The sequence below is a fragment of the Erinaceus europaeus genome, chromosome X, assembly GCF_950295315.1.
Source record: "Erinaceus europaeus chromosome X, mEriEur2.1, whole genome shotgun sequence".
Lineage (NCBI taxonomy): Eukaryota > Metazoa > Chordata > Mammalia > Eulipotyphla > Erinaceidae > Erinaceus > Erinaceus europaeus.
In genome coordinates this window covers 119,575,954-119,598,951 of record NC_080185.1, presented here as the reverse complement: position 1 = coordinate 119,598,951, position 22,998 = coordinate 119,575,954, and the positions used below count along the sequence as shown (strand labels likewise).

At 45.8% G+C, this 22,998-nt stretch overlaps 2 protein-coding genes and 1 long non-coding RNA gene across 6 annotated transcripts in view; 2 read left to right on the top strand and 1 right to left on the bottom strand.

Moving 5' to 3' along the window:
- NHS (NHS actin remodeling regulator) overlaps positions 1 to 6,523 on the top strand; it is a 284,885-nt gene extending 278,362 nt beyond the window's left edge. For all 3 annotated transcript variants that reach the window (XM_060182977.1, XM_007539121.3, XM_060182978.1), the window contains one exon: positions 2,362 to 6,523. In XM_060182977.1, coding sequence (XP_060038960.1) covers positions 2,362 to 2,974 — 613 coding nt within the window. In that variant the 3' untranslated portion in view covers positions 2,975 to 6,523. The remainder of the gene's footprint in view (positions 1 to 2,361) is intronic.
- LOC132535795 (uncharacterized) overlaps positions 1 to 7,332 on the bottom strand; it is a 96,197-nt gene extending 88,865 nt beyond the window's left edge. The window contains exons 1-2 of one of the 2 annotated variants that reach the window (XR_009547504.1): positions 7,235 to 7,299; positions 4,115 to 4,168 (exon numbers count right to left, since the gene is read on the bottom strand). This is a non-coding gene — a long non-coding RNA (uncharacterized LOC132535795). Of the gene's footprint in view, positions 1 to 4,114; positions 4,169 to 7,234 lie in introns of both variants that reach the window. The other variant, XR_009547505.1, reaches the window with a different exon arrangement.
- Positions 7,333 to 17,758: 10,426 nt separating this feature from the next.
- On the top strand, positions 17,759 to 20,912 carry SCML1 (Scm polycomb group protein like 1). The gene is made up of 3 exons (XM_060182976.1): positions 17,759 to 17,993; positions 19,635 to 19,786; positions 20,695 to 20,912. The coding sequence occupies exons 1-3, from the start codon at positions 17,822 to 17,824 to the stop codon at positions 20,824 to 20,826; spliced, it is 456 nt and encodes a 151-aa protein (XP_060038959.1). The 5' UTR covers positions 17,759 to 17,821; the 3' UTR covers positions 20,827 to 20,912.
- The last annotated feature ends 2,086 nt before the right edge of the window (positions 20,913 to 22,998 follow it).

Below are 22,998 nucleotides of genomic sequence, written 5' to 3'. Positions count from 1 at the left end.
CTGTTCAGAGACGTGACTGCCCTTTGTCCACCAGGCCTCGAGCCCCACGATGATTCCTTAGGGAAAAAAACGTGGAGACTGGCTTCTCCCTCCCACCTTCCCTCATGAAGTGATACTTGTTGAAGCAAATTCTTTGCGAGCAGCCTAACTCCATTTCCCCCGTGTGTGTGTGTGTGTGTGTGTGTGTGTGTGTGTGTGTGTTTGTGGCAACTTTTCAATGGCACTTGTATTTTCTGTCGAGGTGGCTCTGTCATGAAGGAAGGAGCACTGCTCTGGGACAGCTTTCCTAAAAAGAAGCAGCTCCAATCAGGTCCTGTGTGGTGTCTACCTCAGTGAGCACAGTTCTGCACTCAGCAGCGAAGAACCCTTAGTCTTTCCCATTGGCCTCTTGTGTCGGTCTGAGATCTGGTTGTCTCTCTCTCTCACTTCACTTGATGGATCGCAGCCCTGGGAAAAATTATTCAAATGCTATATAAGTGAGAGAGCCATGTTCTTACCCCAAAGAACCAATGCTATAGTGGCTGGACTAGTAGACAGAACCTTAGTAGTGAAGTCAGAAAGGCCTGGCGTGTTAAACCTAGTCTCACGACTCCAGTGCCTTTCTGGAATCAGTTAAAAGCCTCCATACCTAATTCCTTACCACAGAAGGGGATACCTTTAGCTCACACACCTAATTTTTAAATTATGTTTGTTTATTTATTTATTGGATAGGGACGGAAATCGAGAGGGAAGGGGAGATAGAGAGGAAGAGAGACAGAGAGAAACCTGCAACCCAGCTACACCACTTGCGAAGCTTTCCCCCTGCAGGTGGGGGCCTGAGGCTTGAACCTGGGTCCTTGTTCATTGTAACACATGTGCTTAATGAGGTGCACCACTGCCCAGCCCCTTCACATACTCAATTTCAGTGATAAGATTTTAGTATTTAGAACATGGTAGCTGTTAAAAGCCTATCTTACTTGGAAAGTTCTACCCATTAAGACTGCCAGAAATTGGTATATACAAGATAACAACCAGAAAGGTTTCCGTGAACCCATGTCAGGCTAGCCTCCAACTGTGAAGCTGACGCTCTCTCTTTCCTGTGGATTTTGAGATTGGAAAGACTGTATGTGGGCAGGACTTAGCAAGAACTGAATCACACTGGAGATTCTGCCTCTCAAAAGAAATTGCATGATGACAGGCCCCGAGGTTTCATAGGCTTGCTGAGGGTCAGCTGCTATGCACACTTATACAAGATACACAGAGTTATTTACATCAAGGTGATAAGACTTCATTTCTGTGGTTGTTGTTGTTGTTGTGAATGCTGGGGCTTTAACACTCTGGGCTGACTTTTTCAGAGAGAGAGGATAACACCACAGCTTGCCCCACTGCAGTGGGGGTCAGGATTGAACCTTGGTCCCATGCTTCAAAGCAGACACCCTCCTAGCTGAGCTAACTTGCCAGCCCTGGGTTCTGTTTTCTTAAAGTTTACGGTGTACATAGCTCTAAGAGCACCAGAGGTGGCCTAAGTTTCCAGCGCCTCTCAGAAGGCTAGCTCACAATTAATCCACTCCTGATGCTTCGAGATAGCTGTGGAAAATGATATTTGTAGGCAGAAATTGTTTGGAATGATTTTAATAGAATGTAAAAAAAACAGATGGAGGAATTGAAGAAGTAGAATAGTATAATGTAATATCATGAACACACACACACACACACACACACCCTGAGCCTGCCAACATCAGGCCTGGCAAACCCTGCGCCACCTGTACTATGTAGTTAGTGAGAGCACTGGCTCAGTTCTGCAGAGACACAGTTAAGAGAAAGCTACACTCCCTCACTGCCCGGGAGACAGAGAGACTCTTGTACACCGCCCCACCAAGCCCTTCAGCAGACAGAGCCTCCAGCCTCCACACTAGTGACTCTGAAATGGTCAACTCCAGAACCAAAGGTAGGGCCACTGGCCATTGGGGGAACGAACTGCCTTCAGGCTGTGAGTGCTCCATAGGCCAGGACTCCATCTTATTCCCTGTCTCCACAGCCCCAAGCTTGGAACCTCACCAGAGGAGGATGTGGGCATGCTCTTGGAAGAGGCACGTTGTTGAGACTTGACACTTTTTGTTTCATAAAAAGAAAAATGTATCTGGGGGCCGGCTGGGAAGACAACATAAAGGTTACACAAAGGACTTTCACTCTTGAGGCTCTGAGGTCCCAGGTTCAATCCCCAGCACCACCATCAGCCAGAGCTGAGCAGGGCTCTGGTCTCTTTCTCTCTCATTAAAGTAAATAAAGTAGTTGTTTTTTTTTTTTTAAGAAAAAGAAATGTGTGTGTATATTACATAGATTGAGATTTCTGCCCCCCCCCCATTTCCTTTTGCTTAAAAGGTCCAAGAGGAAAGTACTGGGAAGAAAGGATTCTGGGGACATGTCCGTCCGAAGCAAATCAAGAGCAGCTGCTGGCAGTAGTGGTGGCAGCAGCAATGCTGGTTCTGTCACTTCACCCAGCAGCAATGCGACAACGTCTAACAGCCAGAGGTCTCCTGGCCTCATCTACCGGAATGCCAGAAAGTCCAACACATCCAACGAGGAGTTTAAGCTCTTGCTCCTGAAGAAGGGCAGCCGCTCAGACTCCAGTTACCGCCTGTCTGCCACGGAGATCCTCAAGAGTCCCATTCTGCCCAAGCCTCCTGGGGAGCTCCCAGCCGAGTCCCCCCAAAGCAGTCACGAGGCCCATCAGGGGATGCCTGGGCCGGAGATCCTGTCCCCACTCTCTCCCTGCCCACCGCGAGTCAATGCCGAAGGGTTCTCCTCAAAGACCTTTGCCACCTCAGCAGCTGCCAGGGTGGGCCGCTCCCGGGCGCCCCCTGTGGCCAGCAGCAGCCGCTACAGTGTCCGCTGCCGGCTGTACAACGCGCCGATGCAGGCCATCTCTGAGGGTGAGACTGAGAATTCTGATGGAAGCCCCCATGACGACCGATCCTCCCAGAGCTCAACATAGGGGCCGGAGCCAGGCTGGCTGCCAGAGGGCCCAGCAAGCCCTTAGTTGTGTGTGGGTGGCTGAAGGGGACAGAGAGAGGCCCAGGGAGGAGTCAACACGGTGCCAGGTACCATCACTGCTTACCAATTAGTTCCGTGCTATTTGCTGGGGAACAGAAGGTGGGTTTGCTCCCTCTTGATTATTTCCCATGGTTTTTAAATAGCTGCACTGTCTTTCATATTTTTCTTTAGCTTAGTTTTGGTTTACTCAACCTCATTCCTTTTGATAATATAGAATTAAAAAAAAAAAGCCTGCTTTTCATAAAACCTAGAAAAGGTTTTCCCAGAGCTGCCTATTCAGTAAACTAAGCCCTCACTGTCACGATTCTTAAGAAGACAAAATTATGCCGGAGGTTTGGTATTTTTTTACATTACAATGCACTAAAGCAAAATTTAGAAGAATGAATTACACACATGTAAATACCATATTTTTGATAAGAATGTGTAAATAGATTTATCGATGACGAGTGGACATGTGGCCCATTATCTACCGCACACCGACTGTTTATAGAACACGCAAATCAAAGTGTAATAACTGTATTCTGTGAATACCATTTTCATATCAAATACCATATTTAAATGTCCACCAAATATGATTTCTGAGTAACAAATCTCAAATATGAATTTTCAACTGGTGAAAAAAAGGAAATCTTGAGGTCATATACTGAAACATGCTAAATTTTAAAACAATGACTGCAGACCTAACCTTTTTGTGTGTGTGTGTGTGTGTGACAAATTGCAGCAACCAACAAGCTAATAATAATAGCATGTGGCAATTTGGAGAGAATGAAAAGCATGCGGCAATTTTTTTTTTCTCTCAACAAGAGAAATCACCATTCTCAAGCCCTGAACGGCACCATTTAACAGTGTCCTATGGATTTTCATTTTTCAGCGGATTGCTTTAAAGAGAATGAGAAGGGGACACAGTAGTTAATTTTAGGTTATGTTTATGTTAGGCTACTGAGGACATACAACTAGTCATAATCGAATGACTCTAATCTTTAAACTCCTTAAAACAGTTTAGCAATTAGCTCCAGGTTCTTGAACTTACAAACAATGAAACGCAAGCATGCCACAGAGCTGTTGATTCCTCAGTAAGTACCTGCAATGAGTTTTCAGTGCCGTTTTCTCTCTGTGCTGATAAGATTCATGCTACCTAAACAATTAACAGAAATGACACTGTGAACAATGTAGTTGGCAAGTAGGTATGTGTATATGCATTATTTATATTCACTTGTAAACTGGGAATGGGGAACAGCTCTGGTTCACGATGCTACATACAACCGAGTTTTTGTCTGATTTTACTATATCTGCTTGATGGCAAAGGGGGAGGGGTGGTGGGTGGGCAAGGAACCCTCAGGGCAGGCGCTCTGACAACATGAAGGCAGGGAAACAAGCTGAATTACTTGAAATTACTTGAATTTTCTTGTCTAAAAACTGAAGAAGAAGAAGAAGATGACGACAAATGTAGTTACAAGTTGAAATCTGCAAATGGCCTTTACACCTCTGATTTTAACATGAACTGATACTGATGTTTGAAATGATATGTCCAAAAAATAAGCAGCTATATACTTAGACTATGTTTTGAATGGGAGGAGGTAGCGAGTAGCAAGAATAAAGAAGAGTCACGAGAATGACAGAGCACGCCAGAGTTACCAAGACATTGAAGAGCAGTCGGCTTTAAGCTTATGCAAGTGACACTCGGGAGAGCAGGATGTGTGAGAGGGGGTTTGTGGTTTTGAGTTTTCTCATGCAGTCTGGAGGAGAAAGCATGATCTAAGAAGATGCTGTCTTTCACTAGAAAACACATTCTAAGATGTTTCTGACTAAGAAGTAGAGAATCTGATTGCTGTTGGGGTCTGTTTGTTGGGAAAGAAACAAAGAACAAAAAAAAAATCTGGTTTCTACTATTTGTGTTGACTATCAAATTGTGTTTCTTCATTTCTTGTCATTCGTGTATGTAAAATGGGTGCTGGGGTGCTGGGGTAGAGGAGGGGGAATATGTGTATGTGTGGTGTGTGTGGGGGTGAGTGCTTGTGCTGGGATAGATAAGGTACTTGGGAAAGGGTACATTTGAACATTTACAACGTGTTATACTTTTGATCAAAAGAAAAAAAAATGTTTGGGGGGTTGAAAAAAAAAAAAAGGACCATCATTTCTCATTGAAACCCGTTCGTCAAGAAAACCAGCATGGTTTGACTTCACATGGGAACATGAATGACCTTTTTCTCATGCTTTGAAAAGTACACTTGGCAAAATTTTAAAACTAAGGTTTTTAGAGAAATGCGATAAGAAACTGTCATTTCCAGTAACAGTAGGAGATCTTTTGTAATTTTCATAAAAGCAGTTCGTTTGCAGTATGGCTTTTGTGTAGTTAGGAGTTTTTAAAGTGTAAAGAAAGGTATGTAGGCTTTAAAAGTGATTCTAAATCTTGAATAGAAAAACACATGAATTGGCTTTAATAAAAATGTCACCACTTTATTATTATTTTAAGTAATGGTACCATATATATTTTCAAGTACATATTGACTTGAATTATGAGGCAATAAGATACCTTCTATATGTAATGATCACAGAATTAACCCTTATAATATAGTTTTACTTATTTTGTTTACTCAAAATCTATAGCAGAGTTTCTCTATTTTATATTGCATAGATTTAAAAAAAATCCCAAATAAATTTAAAGATGGATTTAAAATTCACTGTGGAAAAAAGAGCACTGAGTAACAAGCTCAAGTTAGAAAAAAAAATCAAGAAATTCCTTAGTAAGTAGGAATATTCTATATGGCTTTATCACATAGCACATAAGACCAAGATTTAGAGGCTGTCCTTAACATCACTGCCTTCTGGAAGCAGGGTACACACATTAGGTATAGTAAAAAACATCGATCCAAACTTTTCTTCTGTTGTTTGCACTGATGCTACATTTTCCTTCTTTAGTGTTTAGATAATATGTTTGTAGTGTGGGGAAATTTTTCTTTTCCTTACTTGTTTTTTTTTTTTTTTTTTTTTTTTGGCTAAGTAAAGGACATGGACTAGTCTTAGCAAACAAAACACTCGTTTGCTCTTGCCAAAGCTCAGTGAGTGAGTATATTTGCTGCGTGGTGCAGGTTTAGAGGATTGGAACATCTCGACAAGTTAAAAAAAAAACCTGGAGGTTAGAGCATAACTCTTGGGTACTAGAACCAGTTCATGCTGGCCGAAAAGACAATGGTTTATGGACTTGCATTCATTTTTTTTTTTGTATTTTTGTAATATTTGTAAATATGAACTTTTTAAAATAGTTGCAAAAATGATTTCTTTTGTAAGATGTTTTCAACGTTTACATTCAATCCAAGCCTTTGTATATTTTAGAGCTGTGCAACACTTTTAAGTCTTGTATTTATTTTTAGTAAAAATGGTGACAGTTTCATTGTGAACCCCTCTCAAAAAAAAAAAAAGATGTACCAGATAAGTTTGATTACCTAGAAAGTGTGTATAGAAACTGCAAATAAACGTGACTGCAATTAAAGAGCGTGGTCCCTGTTCTTTGTTACATGATTGCATGGGGTGGGGATGTCAGTGTGTTTTAAGGGGGCGACTGACATGGCAAAACTATGAACAAAATATAAAAGTCATAATTATAAGCATAATCATGTCTCTGTTCTGGGCTAACAGCTCTGTCTTGGAGGAGGAAGAGTGCATTGTGAGTATCTAATGTATTTTCCTGACAGCTCCTCTGTGGACCAGGAAAAGACAAGCTTCACTTTGTAGGAGTCAGTTTCTTGGCTCCTGAGACTCATGCAGGCTATACCTCCCTCCCAAACTGGGCAGCCTGGTGGGTGTGAGGCAAAGCGTCACTAAAGGAGCGTCACGTACCCTTTGTCACAGGACAGACTGAAGTGCTGTCAGTCCTGAGCGCTCAGCTTGGGGTGTACCCCAGGGGCGTGTCCCTTTTACAGAGGGCCCGAGGCTGAAGCCATCAAGCGATCATGTGTTAGGGGTAGGAGTCAAAGCCAATATATCTGGCTCCGGGGTCTGGACCACTTTTTAGCATCACTTTTTCTCCAGTTTGTACCCCATCAGGAGGGATAAGACTTCGCCGGATCTCTCCCTTTAAACGCCATCACTGTGGCTCACAGACGATGACGCCCAACACAGTCGACATCTGTGGCGTCATAGGCGGGGGAGGGGAGGGGAGGGGAGGGGGTGGAGTAACAGAAAAAAAATTCAAAGAACCAACCAAGGGCAGCCGTGAGTCCACGCGCCAGACTGCCTTTCCTCCATCAGAAGCAGTCTGGAAGTCGCTACCGCCCCCGGAAGAGCGGCTGGGGTGAGCGCAGACCCTACTGCGCAGCCGCAGAAACTTCCCTCCGCCGGGCGGGGCGGGGCGGGGCAAGGAAAGAGGCTAGTGCCTATGGTGGGGCGTTGGGGTCCAATCCCACCAGCCTTAGCGACAAATGAGCTCGCACGCTGAGCCGCTGAGGTTCGCAGGAGGGTACTGCGGCTGCGCAGGAGGAAGCAAAGCCCCGCCCCTCGACTCTCTCCTTAGCAACGGCCTTCAGCCTCTAGGCCGCTAAGATGACCGTGGATTGGTCAGTTCATCGCACTCCAAGCGTGCCTAGCAACGACCGCTGATTGGTCGTCGGGGCTGTAGTCCGGCCCTAGCTTTGCCCAGGGATGCTCGCCTGGACTGGTGTGGGGGGGGACATGGTCAGTGTCAAGCTCTTGAGTTCTGTGGGGCTCGCGAGGGGGTTGCCACGAGCCCCCTCCCTTTCATTTCTGGCGAAAGGCCGTTTATTAACTTATCGAGGGTTTAACCATCTTGGTCCAGGCGGTTTCCGAGGTGAAGCAGGGTTAGCCGGTTCCCTGCCCCTTCCTCGCGAAGGTGGGGCCGGCTCTGGCGCAAGATAAGGTCTGTCCTGGGGCATCTTACCTTTGAACTTGTCTTGGGTGTGAGCTTGAAGCCTCCGAGGAGCTGCTTAACTTCTTCTTCTAGCGTTTGCCCTTCTTCCGTAGCCAGTCAACAGCGTCAGGTTGAGCCTGATGTCTGCTTGCTGCTGGCTTTGAAAGTGACTGGGATCCATGTGGATTCAGTCGGCTAGGAAGGATCGTCAGTTTCCCCAATAAATGGGTACTCACGGGATGCACCACGAGAAGGTCGATCCAATGCTGCTTAACTTAGACTGGGAAGCTAGGGTTGGGGAGGATTTGCCTTGCAGGAAAAGAGCGTGTTTGCTTTGCAGAAAAAGCAAAGCTGCTCTTATCATTTCTGCAGCACTCTGGTGGTGTCCTTTGAGGCGATTCGGGATGGTTTTGGGGTGGCTGGTTGAGCATGATTTGGAGGGTGGTTGAGGGTGGTGGAGGATTTGAGCTAGTGGAATGAGATTTCGGATGGGGTTTGCGAGATGGTTCGTTCGGGTGATTTTGCCGCGACCCGGGTGGGCTCTTGGGCTTCGAGCGCGCTTTTGAGATTTGCCGGCTAATTAAGTTTTGGGTGCCGACTTTCTGGAATGAGTTGATAAGACCGTTTCCTTACCTTAGCCGCCAAGGAATTGGGGCTGGGGGTTGGCAGTGGTGTAAGGGGCCGACCAAGACTGTCTGACTTTCTATAGAGATTTGAATTTAAAGAATTGACTTAGTGGTTTAAGTCGTTGTGGAAGTGTTTGGTGGTGCCCTTTGAGGAGATTCGGTATAGTTTGGGGGCAGGTGGTTGGGCATGATTTGGAGGAGAGGAGATCCGTTGAGATGTTTCCAGTGATTCCTTGCGGCTCTGGTGGCCTCTTCAGCGATGCCAGCGCCCACGAGGCTTTGAGATTTGCCGGCTAATTAAGTTTTTAGTGCTGAATTTCTGGAATGAGTTGATGGATAAGCCCCGTCCCTTTCCTTAACGGCTGAGGAATGGGAGGCTGAGGTGTGTTGCTGATGCAAGGGACCGACCAGGACTTTCTGACTTTATATACAGACTTCTGAGTTTAAAGAATTGACTAGTGGTTTGGATTGTTGTAAAAGTTTTATTTTTTATTTTAATAAAACGGTGATTTTGAGACTTTGGAAACTGCGGTTATCAGACGCAGTGCAGCTTGTATCTAAATAGGAAAGTTAATAAAATTGAAGGTTGCAGGTGGTGGTTTGAACGCTTTGCTCCCTCCCTCCTCTACCTGGCTTCTCACATTTTTACAGTTAGTTTGCTGTTTCCAGGTCGTGGCTTTTACCCGTGCTTTACAAAGTAGTCAGAGAGTGGCCTTCATCATTTTCCAGCCAGCCTGCAGCAAGTGATAGGTGGGTGATGGGGTAGCTGTAGCAACTTTATTCAGTCTGGCTGACTTTTAAGTATCTGGAGTGGTGTGGACTGTGAATGGCTGCTTTTGAGAAATCTGATGCATTCAGCATATTGACCTATATCGACATGCGGGCTTTGGTGTTTTGTTTCTAAATTTGAAATGGTCTAGCAGGTAATCTACCCTGTTTTGCAATGCATGCCTTAAAATTATTTTCTAATGAAATGTTTTTCTCATGGCCGCCCCCCCCCCCCACCTTTGCTCTAAGTTGATAACAAGTGAGTGCCCTGCTGCTTAGGAGCAAAATCTTCAAACAGACTTTAGACAATGGGTTCTGAAATTTAAAAAAAGATGTTTAAAAGATAACATGGATCTTTAAAAATTTCTTTATCGGGAATTATGGTTTACACTCATCAGTAAAAAGCTTTTTATTCTTATGTCTGGCATTTCCAGCCTAAACTATAAATGAACTTCGCTTTAAGTATAAGTGTTTCACCAGATTTTGAATTCAATGGATTGAGCTATTACCATTTAACTTTGCATACTGTAAGCATGGCTGGGCTTTAAGAAAATGTGAGAGAATCTATTTTCCTTGTGGGAAGGAATGTAAGGAAGCCAAGAATTGGCCCTCAATCTCCCGCAATCCTGTGAAGTGCACAGATTAACTTCACAGGTTAAGAAATAGAGGCACAGGGGCCAGGTAGTGGAGCACTTGGTTGAACACACACTTTACCATGCACAAAGATCCGGGTTTAAGTCCTTGGTCCCCTCCTGCGGGGCGGGGGGGGGCTGTTCTCCAGTGCTGAAGGTGTCTCCATTTCTCTTGTCCTCTCTATCTCCCCTTCCCCTCTCAATTTCTTTCTGTGCTACCAAATAAAATAATGTTAAGAGAGAGAGAGAGAGGTTCAGTACCTACCAAAAACAAACTACAAGTCCTGCCATTTGGAATTGGAATTCTCTTGCTTCTTAAAGCCCCGCTCTTTGCACTGTATCTGGTACTTTCAATTTGTTTGCAAGAAATGTCTATTAAATCTTCAGTGTATCGGCGCCACATGAATGCAGTTCACCTGTTCTGACTCTGAAAGGTTGTCGGTATACTCCATGACAGATAGCTCTGCTACTGGTGAATATCCATTCAAAATAGATAAATAAAAGCAGTCCACAGTGGATGACCTTGCTATGCCAGTCATTGGTCCACACACTTGATGTGTATAAATTCATGTGATCCTCAGAACTATGAGGTTTGTACTATTAGCCCCATTAAAAAAAAAGGCCCAGAGAAGGTACACAGCTAGTAAATTGCAAGGCTGTGGTCCAGTCCTAGGATTTCTGGCCTGGATCTAAGGTCTTCATGTAACTTGATATTGCCCCTCATGTGACCAGCTAGTGTGTGGCATTAAGAACATTAATGTGGGGGTATCCTGGGGATTCAGAGAAAGCAGTGTCATTTCCAGAGGGGATGACACAGGGCTTTGATTTGTGGGGCAGCTTGAATGAACCCTTAAAGGTGACTCGGTACTCCTAGGTGGAGAGAGCACAGGGGGCCTGCATAGCAGGATCCAGACTTAAAGCCTAAGACCAGAGCACATCTCTGTCTGCCTCAGTTTCCCATAAGAAAAATAGGGCCAATAAGTGACAGAGCCTGCCTGCCAAGATGCTGGGAATGCCACATGCATAACCACCTGTCCATGTTTGGCACTTCGCGGGCAGAGTAAGCCATTCACTGTGTGGACTGTTAACACGTGTACCTCCAGGTGTGTTCCAGACTGGCTCCTGACTGAGCAGAAGCCATAAAGGCTGGGTGCTATTTCTAAGACAAAACTGATTGACAGGCAGAAAGATAATTAGACATACACACTGCTGGAGAATACAGCCTCATTGTACTTGGGTCTGGCTGGGATGCCAGACCATGCTCTTTGTGAGAAAGCTGCTAACATGTTGCCTGAATGTCCAGGTTGTTACAATGGCTGTGCTTTGCTCAGAGTACAGTTTTAGAAAGACCTCTCCCCGGGGTCTGGGGGTCTGTTGAATTGTGCATGCTCTCCCGCCTTGAGCCTGCCTTCCACCCAGTGTCTGGGCTGCAAGAGGCAGGTTCCTGGTGCTGGGTGTTTGTGTTTGCTCTTTCCACCTTGTTCTATCGTCTTACTTGGTCAAAAGCAGCCCAGTCCCATTTCTCGCGGCTCCTGCTAGTCTTCTCAGCAGAAAAGTTGCAGAGTCGCCCATGAGATGTGACTGAAGCTACAGCTCCGACCCAAGGAGTTTGGGAACTGGGGTGCAGGTCCTCTGTGCCAGCCTACACTGCCCTAAATGGAGAGGCCATTCCCCCTTCGCTCGGCCTCTCCGCATGGACCTGGCTCAGGAGTGGACTGAAGGAATCAGTTCTCTCATTAGCTTGCCTGTTTCAGTATGAAGCAGGCGTTCAGCTAGAACATCTCTTATAAGACTCTGTGAAGGTGGTGAGTGTGTGAAGTAATGTTGGTCTGCTTCTAAATTCTGCTTCTAAGACCCCTTCTGTTGCATTGCTTGAGGCTGTGGTCTATTCACATAATCACTGTTTTCATTGGTTTAATCCCCACTGGTTCACACGCTTTTTCCTTCTCCCACCCCCTATCCTACGTACTTCCTCTTCCTGACACTTCCGCCTCAGGAGACATAAAAGACAGGGCTTTCAAATGACGGAAGATTAGATTAGAAGATATTAGATTGTTGAACTGTATCCCTGCTCATCAATAAAGATTGAACTGTGTTCCCAGCTCAGCCATGAGTCCCTGGTCCTCTGTCTCCCACCCATGAAGCTAGCCCGGCAAATGGCACCTGAACGGGGACTGGCAAAGTAACTTTTCTGTGAATTGCCTTTCCGAAGTAGAGGTTTACCGGTTCTAGGTGACTAAACAGTTTCACAAATAAACCCTCCAGCAAGTTTAGGAATAATTAGGTCCAAACGCAGAGGAAGTGGAGCTGTTCCTGTTGGCCCCTTCATGATGCCTAGCAGCTCCAGTGAAATCAGCTTGGTCTGTATTTCAAATTCCTTTTCACTGTGACTTTTCTTTCTTAACTGTTATTCTGATGGTCATAATACAGTGAAACACATAGGCCATAAGTGTACATACCAGCTCAGGTTCCACTGGTATGAATTGCTAGGTCAGAGGGTAACTTGACTGACTGACTGATAGCTACCAGGCTTAACTCTGGGGCCCAGTGCCTGCACAACAAATCTACCCCTCCAGGTGGACATTTTTTTCTTTCTTATTATCCCCTTTCTATTTTATTTGATAGGCTAGATAGAAATTGAGAAGGGAGGGGGAGGTAGAGAGGGAGAGATAGAAAGACACCTGGCGACCTGCTTCACTGCTTGTGAAGCTTCCTCCCTGTAGGTGGGGGCAGGGGGGAGGGGACAGGGTTGATCCTGGGTCCATGAGTATGGCGGTGTGTGCACTCAACCAGGTGTGCCACCATCTGGCCCTCAGACAATAACTTTTATAACTTGGTGAGAATCTTGGAGTTGAAAACAGATTATTAAGATTGTAGACAATCTGACTTAACAGAAAATACATTCCCTTACTCATATAAAGGTATGAGTATTAATATCACCTAAATGGTATAGTCAGTTCTCTTAGCTGGTATCAACCCCCAGTGGTTCTCACTTTTGGAGAGCCTTCTTAGCCCCCCTCCCCCCCACACACATACACCCAGCAGGGGTATCACATCTACATGATTCCACCCCTCCTGGAAGACAGTTTTTTAGACAGAGGGTGAAAGACAGGAAGAGAGGAACACCACAGCACCCCTTCACTGCTTGTGCTGTTTCTGTATGGTGGCCAGGGGCTCAAACTCTTGTCCTTGTGCATAGTAAATTGTGCACTCTACTGGGTGAGCCATCTTCCAGCCCCCCAGGAAGCTTATTTTCATACGTATTAATCTGTAGTCCAGTTTCATATTATTTTGGTTATCTAATATCTTATGAGGTCTTTTGAAACAAAGACATATATATAGCTTCTAAGTGTTTGTTTTTGAAATTATTCCTGCCGTTCATAATTAATTGTTTGATAAAGACTTGTTCAGTGGAACAGAATGCCCTCTTACTCTTGCTTACGGTCCCTGTGTCTTATCCCCCACCCTTCAAAAAAAAAAACAAGTGCCTAAGTATTTTCCTGTTTTGCCCACAGAGTGGCACTGTGGTATTCCTTAAAAATCAAAAGCCATGCCGGCCCAATCCTTTGTAGTTAACAAGCCTTCACTTTTAAAGCGGTTTTGGTATTAGCCTTTTTACCCCAAAGCACATGGGAAGTTTATGTCCATAGGAAACGATGCCTTCAGAGTAACAGGGTTCATGAGAATGCAGGGTTGGACTTCTGTCTGTCTGAGTAATGCTAGTCTCTACAGCAAAGCTCCTCTGAAATTACAGATAGGCTTTGGGAACTTCTTGACAGGGAACTTGAACTCCTCGAGTTTGCTTTCATTTTTCTATTTGTTGACAAATCTGCCTTAGATAAGAACACCTGCTCATGACGATGGTCGTGCTCTCCTTTAAGGGCCCAATACCATTGCACGTATCAGTGGTGTAGTAGTGATCAGCTGCTATTTCCCAAGTGTATTAGCACTGACCATTGAAAATAGACTGGAGTTCTTCCTCCGCCATAGAATCCCTCCAAACTGCAGGCAGGCCTTCAGTAGACAGCACTTGAGCATATCCTGTTCCTCACCTCCTGTCTCCAGTGTGGTGTGAATTTCAGAACAGCCTTCACCCAGGAACCCAAACCTAGCACCTTCCTGTGTACTAAACTCTCCCTTTTTCATACTAATCCATTTTTATCCTGTTTTGCCTCTGCTTTCTGAAACTCTGAAGAGCTGGTGGACAGTCAAAACCAAAGCCGATGAAGTGAGTAAATGTAAAGTGTTATTCTCTTTTCCCTCTAGTTCAGTTTGGCCCTTAGACCAAAGTAAAGAAAGTATTAATGAATTTTAAAATATTAGCAGGAAAGTGCTCTCTCTGATACATTGTACAATGAAGAACAACAAAAAACAGTCTTGGACGTCCTCAATCATTGCAAGGTACAAACGCCCTGTCTGGTCAATCAGAGGTCTGTTGTGCCCGGTGACATCCCATGGGCTCCCTGCTATGGCACCTGTCACCGGTTTCTGCTAAGAGTTTAGAGCCATTTCTGAATTAGTCTGGAGACTGTGGAGCCCTCCCCACCCACCAGAGGCCTTAGCAGAGCAGAGATGCTCGGGTCTCTTTCGCACTTAGACTGCTCAATCTTGAAAGAAGCCTAGCTACTTTGGATGAGACTTGGCCTGTGTCTGTCTGCATGGGGAGATATCCTAGTTGAAATGAAATGGCACTCCCCTACTCCTTATTTTAATTTATCTCTTTATTCACTTTTAACCAGTGCACTGCTCAGCTTTGGCTTATCGTGGTGCTGAGGAAGGAACCTGGGACCTGAAAGCCTCAGGCATGAAAGTCTTTTGCAGAACCACTATGCTGTCTGCCCCACCCAATTTATTTTCAAAGATGTGTTTAGTGTGTTTATTTGTTATGAGAGAGAGAGGGAGGGAAGGAGGGAGATAAGAGAGAGAGAGAGAGAGAGAGAGAGAGAGAGAGAGGGAAAAGAGAGAGAGAGAAAGAGAGAGAGACCCAGGGCACTGCTCAGCTTTGGAGTCAAGTAGTGCCAAGCTTGAACCTGTGACCTCAGGAATGTGAGTCGGTGCTCTGGCAAAATGAGCAGCTTCCCAGCCCCTCACCACTAAAGAATATATTTTACATGGTTTTGAGGGAATTTTGTAAAAATCACCATGCTGTAGAGATTGATAGATTATGAGGTTACTAGCTGTTTTGTTAAATTGCATACCCCAGAGATAATGAATGTCAACGTAAAATGAGTATTTCCTGACATAAGAGTTTTTCTTGACTAAAACAGGCCTTGAAAAGTGGCAGGGCTTTCTGTGGATCTTGTCATTGTCATTGTTGAGGAAGAGGCGGAATGATTCCAAGGTGCTCGTGTGTCTTCCAGGGGAGGATGGGCAGAGGGAGAGATGTGGGGATGGCAGGGTCTCTGCAGCAGGGCAGGGCTGTCCTGGGCCTCCTCCCATAAGCATCTGTGGTGACCTAGGTTGGTGTAGTTCGGCCAGAGCCCCCGAGCCTCTGCGCAGGATGTGGTGGGCCCTCGCCTCTCCCCTCAGAAACTTCTGGGTTCCAGAACCACAGCCTGAAATGGCCCGGGAAGCCTCTCTCCCTTCTCTCCTGAGGCACTGGCACTCTGCTCTGGGCAGTGCCTTCCCTCCCCAGAGGGTCTAGGCTTTTCTCGCCCTGTCCTCTTGTCTTGGACTTTCTCTGCCCCCCCACCCCGTGTCTAGAATGGGAGTCCCTTTGGGTGGGAGCTGTCTGTCTGTTTGATGTCCACCTTCCTGGAATGTAGCAAAGTAGTTCTGACAGGTGGAGGGCCCCCAGTCACTGTTTCTCTGAAGGAATAAACACTAAGTGCAGGAAGGAAGGAAGGAAGGAATGAAGGAAGGAAGGAAGGAAGGAAGGAAGGAAGGAGAGAAGGAAGGAATACTTCTAGCCTCTTATTTGAGTGTGTTTTTTTTTCCCCCAAATGAAAGTTCTGTGCCTTTCAAGAATCCCCAGGTTTTACAAGTCACAGACCCAGTTGGCATAGAAGGGATGTGTCTTCACAGATCTTATCTGGCTGGTGATCAAGTGCAGGCTTTGGAACTATTTAGAAGACAGAAGTCACATCTGTGATCCTTGGCTCGCTGTTTTTTCCAGAGTGCACTCTGCCTGTTGGCCCCTACTGTCAATTATATGGAACTCTAGAGGCTCTTTGGCTTTACGGCAGATTGGAAAAGTTCTTTCCTAAAATAGCACCTTCCTTGATGTCAAATGCCTCCGTCATGAATGTGACTGCTTATAGGAATCACGGTTCCTTACTTTCCAGGATTAAAGGTCCTTTAGTACCTGTGTGACTGGCCTGTTTGAGTAGGAGGTTGGATGGAGCTCCTTGGCTTAGCCAGCTGGGCTCTGCCACCAACAGCGATCCTCAGATAGGAGACAAGAAAGCTCCTATGGTTTGAGAACTTCCTTTGTTCTCAGCAGTTAAAATTGGCCTGTTAGTGTTGTCATGCCCCCTGCCTCTAGAAAAGCACCCTACTACTAATAGCTTCTCTTGCACTAGGCTATCTATGACATAATTATGAGCCTGGATAAGAAGTGTGACATCATCCATGCAAAGCTGTCAGAAATACAATATCTGCGTCCCAAGACACCATGGCAAAACAGAGTAAGTACTCGAAAAACATTTCCAGCTAAGGTGAACATGTGGTTCTGATTGAGGCCAGTCAGCCAGTGGTGAAAGAGCTTGGGTGCTCTAGGCGGAGGCTGCTGGAGACCCAGGCTGCCCAGACAGCAGTGAGGCCTGTTGTTGTTTTGCGCGGGTTATGTTGTTTTCGCCGGGCTGGCTTCACGGGCGGGTAACTGACGACCAGGGACTCATGGTTGAGCTGTAGGCAGTATCTCTTTATTCATGCAGGACGCAGCACAATCTAAGACGAACTAAGCTAAACTCAAGTACGCTAAAACTCACAATGCTGTCTTTATATATACTTGCCAAGTAGGGTGGAAACAGGATGTGACATAGAGAGGGTGGAGAGAAAAGTGACTGGTGAAAATCAGAGTGTGACAAGGAGGGGGCAGAGCAGGCGAGAATCCTATCACTGAACCACCAATGCCCTGGAGTGCTTTATGTAAATGTAAAAGTGATTTATGTAAATAGACCAAAGCTTTGAATGGGATTAAATCTATCCCTATATAGGCATATGGTTAAGCAGAAGCCAGGGGGAGCTGGTATACTATCCAACAGCCTGTAGGCTCCAGAAACAAGTGACACTGGGCATTTGTCGGGATATAGCCGTACATGTAGAAGATGTGGGAGAAATGGTGAGCTGGGGGCTAAACGGTGCAGGCCACACACCACAGTGAGTCTGTGATGGCGGTGCTACTGGTTCCATCCCATCTTCACTTATGCTGCGTATTTTTGTCATTTCAGAAGCTACTTGGCCATGTAAATGGTGATCATGTGATTTCTAAAAAGTTCAAATGCCACCACCTGAAGAAGAAGGAGACCTCTGTAAATTCCTCTTATCAGGGAAGTGATAGCCCGGTCATGCCGGTAGAAAAGCCAGAGAATGACTTCCAGACAACGACCAGCATGGCTATGTTTCAGTCAGAGGAGTCCCTGAATAGGGAGGCAAAGTGTATCATCCCGGAGCCGGAGCCGGAGCCAGAGCCAGAGCCGGAGCCGGAGCCGGAGCCGGAGCCGGAGCCTGAGCCTGTGCCTGTGCCTGTGCCTGTGCCTGTGCCGGTGCCCGAGCCAGATCCCGAGCCCGAGCCCGAGCCCGACCCAGACCCTGATCCTGAGCCCAAGCCAGACCATCAGCCAGGCGCGGTTGTGAGCCCACCGATGAGTGCCTCGTATTCAGCACATGCCTTCCAACCATGTTTTACTGCTGTTGAGCAGGGCTACCCTGCTGTGGCGTGCTTCACCCACCCCAGGATGCACAACAATGGCCTCTACTCCACCCTCGCCCCCATGGTGACCCCCATCCTGGCCCAGGGAGAACCAAGCCCCATGCCTCCCCCTGAAATGCTGATGTACCCAGCTCTGGTGAAGAACAGGGGCCTTGGCCAGCGGGCTGTGCTCACTTTCTGCTCTCCAGTGAACTTTGGTGAGTGCCCAGGGATACCGCTCATGAGAGGTGCTGACACGCTGATGCCAGCGGTGGAAGCTGTTGGCTGGGGGTTTGCAGGCTGGTTCTGGGTGCTAGCGCGACATTATGGCTGCTGAGGTGTGTTGCCTGTGTCTGCTGCTGCTCAGTCATCCCCCTGTGGCTTGCTCGCCTTCTGCCCTGTCTCTGGATGCTTCTAAGAAGCCAGAGCCCAGGTGATAGACCAAGAAAGGTGCACCGTTAGCACATGTGCACGCATACACACACACACACACACACACACACACACGCACGCACGCACGCACGCACGCACGCACGCACGCACCTTTGGTTAAATATATCTTCCCAGAAAATCGTAGGACCTTCTTCTGTGATCACACACAAACTTGAAGGAACAGCCTGTTATGGTTGGTTAAATCAATGAAGACTTGTCGGGACACACAAGACCTAGCAAGCAGCACAGCTAAATGTTGTGAGACATGAACACTTCAGTTGTTTAATGTCTCATCAGAAAACTGTTTGTGAAAGTGGTTGTTTTTTACTCTGACTGGCAGAGCCAGAGGGAGGTAGAGTGAAGGAGAGAGAAAGAGGGAGAGAGAGAGAGAGAGATGATCACCTGTAGTACCCCTCCCCCCTACAGCTGGGTCCTGGGGGGGTTGAACCCTGTCCTTTGCACATATATAATAATAATGTAAATAGATGTTCTACTAGGTGTGCCACCACCTAGGCCAGAGCTTAACTTAGCTCTGGCATATGCAGTGCCTGGAATTAATCCCCAGGTCTGCAAGCTAGCCACTCTGCCAGTTGAGCTGCCTCCCTAACTTTCACTTATTTATTTAGAAGAGTCAGGGCCTCACACATATACACAACTTCACCTCTCTGGGTCACTTTCTTGCACTTCAGAGAAGTCGAGACCAAGAGATAGAGACTCCATAGCACTGGGTCTTCCTCTGTCTGTCCCTCTTTCCAATTATTTTTAAAAACACACAAGCCATCAAGCAAAATATCTATTGCTAAGCAATCAAGCTCGAAAGAGGTATTCACGAGAATGTTCAAGCTACTTCTGACCTAGCTAAGTAGAAAATAATCTTGTTTCCTTTAAAGGCCTGAAAGCATTCAAGCCTTGAGAGAAATTTAAAGAATAAAGTGGCGCCAAAGTGATCCATATGGAGTACATGGGAAACAAGCTAATTTGGTTCTCAAAGATAATGGGGTTACTGAAGTTCATTGATTACAATGAATAAAAAATTCAAGCAATCATAAAAACTATCAATTTGCGAGTTTCCACTGTAATTAGCGAGTAAAACAAACCTGATGCAGAGAGACTGAGCAGAGAGCGACAGAGAGAAATTCACTGAAAGACTTCCGGTAGAGAATGATGAGTCGGTGTAGGTGACTCTAATTTAACCCAAAGAACAGACACCGCTTGCTGTATTTGCCGCACCGCTCTGTCTGCTTTACAGTGTAGGCAGCGTGAGCATCTCAAGCTGCTTTGGCTAATCTGGGAGGAGGCAGGTTGGACTCTCCTGGGCAGCCATGCTCCTGTCTTCTTTAGCTAGACTTTCATGGCCCCGGGGCCTCGCTGGGGCACTAAGCAAAACTGAGATTTGTCTTTTTCCACCCACCCCCCCCCCACCACAGCTACCAGCTCACCGATTACTAATGAGCCAAGTCTCTTGAAGCCAGGCCTGCCCGGTGATCCTGCAACTTGGTCTGTGGATGATGTGATCCTGTTTCTCAAAGGTACTGAACCTCAGATGTTCTCACCTCTGGCTGGCCTCTTCAAAGAGCATGTAATGTAGCTCTTGATCTGGGTTTCCTTGCCTTCCTGCCTTGGACCCCTGAGCAGTGCAGGCCCTTGAGCTGTATGCTGATCAGCGTGGGTGGTGGGGGGAGCCTTTCCACCTGCTTTTCTGTCTAGGTTCTAGTACCCTTTCATTCCTAGTTTGACCTCAGTGGTGTAAGCGTACATGGAAATAAAGGCCTTTTAGACAGTGAGAGGTGATCCAGTCCACAGTTATCTCCATAGAGAAACCCCTGGAAGCCAAATGATACATTCCAGCATCATCTTGGGTCAATCAGTGTAATCGCCTTCAGGAGAATGTGGCCATCATTGATTATCAAGTAAAACTGGTAAAGTGTTTCCTAAGCATGGAGCTGATAGGGCATATTCAGCAGAGTAAGAATCTCAATAATTTTTAGTACCCATTTAGCTTCAAACAACAGTTTAACTTAAAAAATATTTATTTATTATGAGAGAGAAGGGAGAGAGAGGACCTCAATTCTGGTAGCAGGTGGTGCTGGGGACTGAACCTGTGGCCTCTGGGGCCTCTGGGGCCTCAGGTCAGGAAGCTAGTGCTCTAACAGGCTGGACTTGCTCTTTGACCCAGAGTTGCCATCCAGACGCCACCACAGTATAGCACTTTCACAGTTCACCCAACATATTGGCCATTTGCCACCTAAGACACTTTCAAATATCAAGCCAAGATCGTTTTTCTTGACACATTCAGTAGAGGTCCAAGTGAAGAAATGATGCGCCCCTGCACAGATCATGTTCTCAAAAAGCAGGTGCATGCAGTACACACTTGTGCAGTAGGCTGCTCTCTGCCTGCCACTGCGTGTCCTTTTAGCTGCAGGCATGGGGGCCATTGTATGAAACTGTGGAGCCTTGCTCCTCACAGCGTCTCTCCTCTCTGGGTAGGCCATTGACGGAAAGGCTGTCATCCTCCTAAAGAGCGGTGTGATGATGAAGCACATGGGCCTAAATCTTGGAATGGCCCTGAAGCTCTGCTGCTACATTGAGCGCCTCAAAGAAGAAAAACGCTTCAACTGAGAGATGATCCACTTGGCTGTAGGCTGGACTCTGTTCTGAGACTACCACTGTCATCCTGGTAGAAAAGCATTTCTCTGCCTCTAGAAGTTGTCCTGTCCAGTGTTTTCAAAACCCGTTCTGCCCACCGGAAGTCCATTATAGTCCAATCTGCTTCTTTAGTCTAGCCAGACCGATAAGTAGTCAAAATGAGCATTACTTGTCACCTGCGTACTTTGTTCCTGATGGCTTTTAGTTATTTTCATTATATACTGTGATAGTTTCCACATTTGCTTAGTGCAGAAAACCTTGAGGCACTGTATCTAGAGAAATCCTCTTAAGAGAAAAATGGCAGGGATTAACAAACGTTACCAACCTCTCCAGGATGTTTTCTTTCAGACAAAACAGAAGGCGGTACCTGCACCGGGCAACTGTTCCCCAAAAGGGAGTGGCCACAGAAATGATTTTCCTTTCCATTGTTAGTCCCCTGGATGTTATACCTCATACTTAAAGAACAAAAAAAAAGCACTAGCACAAGTTTCCACAAAGTGTTCTTAGCAATTTTTACTGATCATTATAGGCAAGATAGTGTTAAGATAGTACTTTTTGTTTTTTTCCGCAAGAGACACAATTCTTCAAGGGTATTGTCTTATACCTGCTACCTTTCCTTTTCAGTTTAAACACCCACTAATAAAAGCTTCCATCTTTTGCCGGAGCTTGGACATTGATTCAACCTTTTGTCCAAATGCTTGAAAGACACTTAAAAAAAAAGACACCTACTTTATTGTCTGTTTATATCTCTTATATGATATTATTTCATGTTTCCATTGCATTTATATCGGAAACATTCACAGAAGTGAATCTTTTTTTTTCTTTAATTCACTATCTCTCTTCTACTTCCAAGGAGGTAAAGATACACTCTGCTCAGTGACAAGTTTTTATTTTGTGAAGAGCACATGCATAATAGGTGCCTCCCAGGTCCCTCCTCACAGTCTCCACACAGGGAGGGTCTCTGTCACTTGCCATATTTTAGGTAATTTGCTTTCTGAGCCATTAACCAACCATTCTGCTAAATGTTAGAGGGTATATTAATTCTAATCAGTTGTCTTGAACTTTATTTTAAAAGCAAGAACTTGCAAGTGAAGTGTGGTCATCATAACTTTATCATCTACAGTTGTTAGGTGAGCATTGACCCTACTTGTATTACCCACTGTGTTATAAATGCCAAAAACATGCCCCCAGCGGCAAGAATGTACATCTGATTTTTAGAAAGCCAAGTGTACTGTTTTAAACAAATGCAACTATTTTTACTGCGCATGTATAACTTAAAAATTGATTTCATGTATGCTATCTTCTTTTGCACCTGAAGGCAAGATTCTCATTTGACCGGGGTTTTCTCTCTGTCAGGCTATCTTCATGAGTGGGAGAGAGAGACGACCAGGGACTCATGGCTGAGTGGTACGCAGTTCAGTCTTTATTCATGTGGAATGCAGCGCAATCTAAGCTATCTCTAATCACAATCTTGTCCTTATATATCCTGAGGCGGAAGAGTCAGTTCCGAAGAGGATGTATGTAGGATAGGGGGTGGGGAGAAGGAAAAAGTGTGCAAAACAGTGAGGATTAAACCAATGCCCTGGAGGCAGGGCGGTGCTTAGTTAACAGTGGTTATGTAAATAGAATACAGTGTTAAGCAGGGGGGATTAAACCAGTGAAGCAGAAGGGGTCTTAGAAGCAGAATTTAGAAGCAGACCAACATCCCTCCAGTTGTTTGTGTAAAGATGCTGTGCCTAGCCAAACAGCCCTCATTAGTACAGTAATATCCTCCCCACATCTAAAGATAAAATATTAAAAAAATAAAGTTGATGTCAAAACCTGAGCTTCCTCTAGACTTGCTTTCACTCCCCCCACCCCTGTACATTAATGTGTGAGTTTGTTACATTTGGAAACAAAACACTCTAGTTAAGACGATAGTGTGACATGTCTGCGTATTTGAGTTAACTTGACCTCGTCCTGTGGGTGAATAGATTTCCTGGGAGCAAAGAGCAAGTCACAAGAAGCCCGATCAATGAGCATTAGCTGTGCTCAAAACCTGCACTTACTGGCAGTGTTGGGGAGCATGCCATCGCCCCCTGCTGGAATTCTGGCTGCTCTGTTGCCACCAGGTCCTGAAGCCTCACCACTTCTCTGCCTCAGGCT

What these genes read in the sequence shown, in the direction of transcription:
- SCML1 (XM_060182976.1), top strand. Translation starts at nt 17,822, where the DNA reads ATGCACAACAATGGCCTCTACTCCACCCTCGCCCCCATGGTGACCCCC. An exon ending in CTGCTCTCCAGTGAACTTTG is followed by an intron (nt 17,994 to 19,634) that starts GTGAGTGCCCAG and finishes CCCCCACCACAG; the next exon opens with CTACCAGCTCACCGATTACT. An exon ending in CTGGCCTCTTCAAAGAGCAT is followed by an intron (nt 19,787 to 20,694) that starts GTAATGTAGCTC and finishes CTCTCTGGGTAG; the next exon opens with GCCATTGACGGAAAGGCTGT.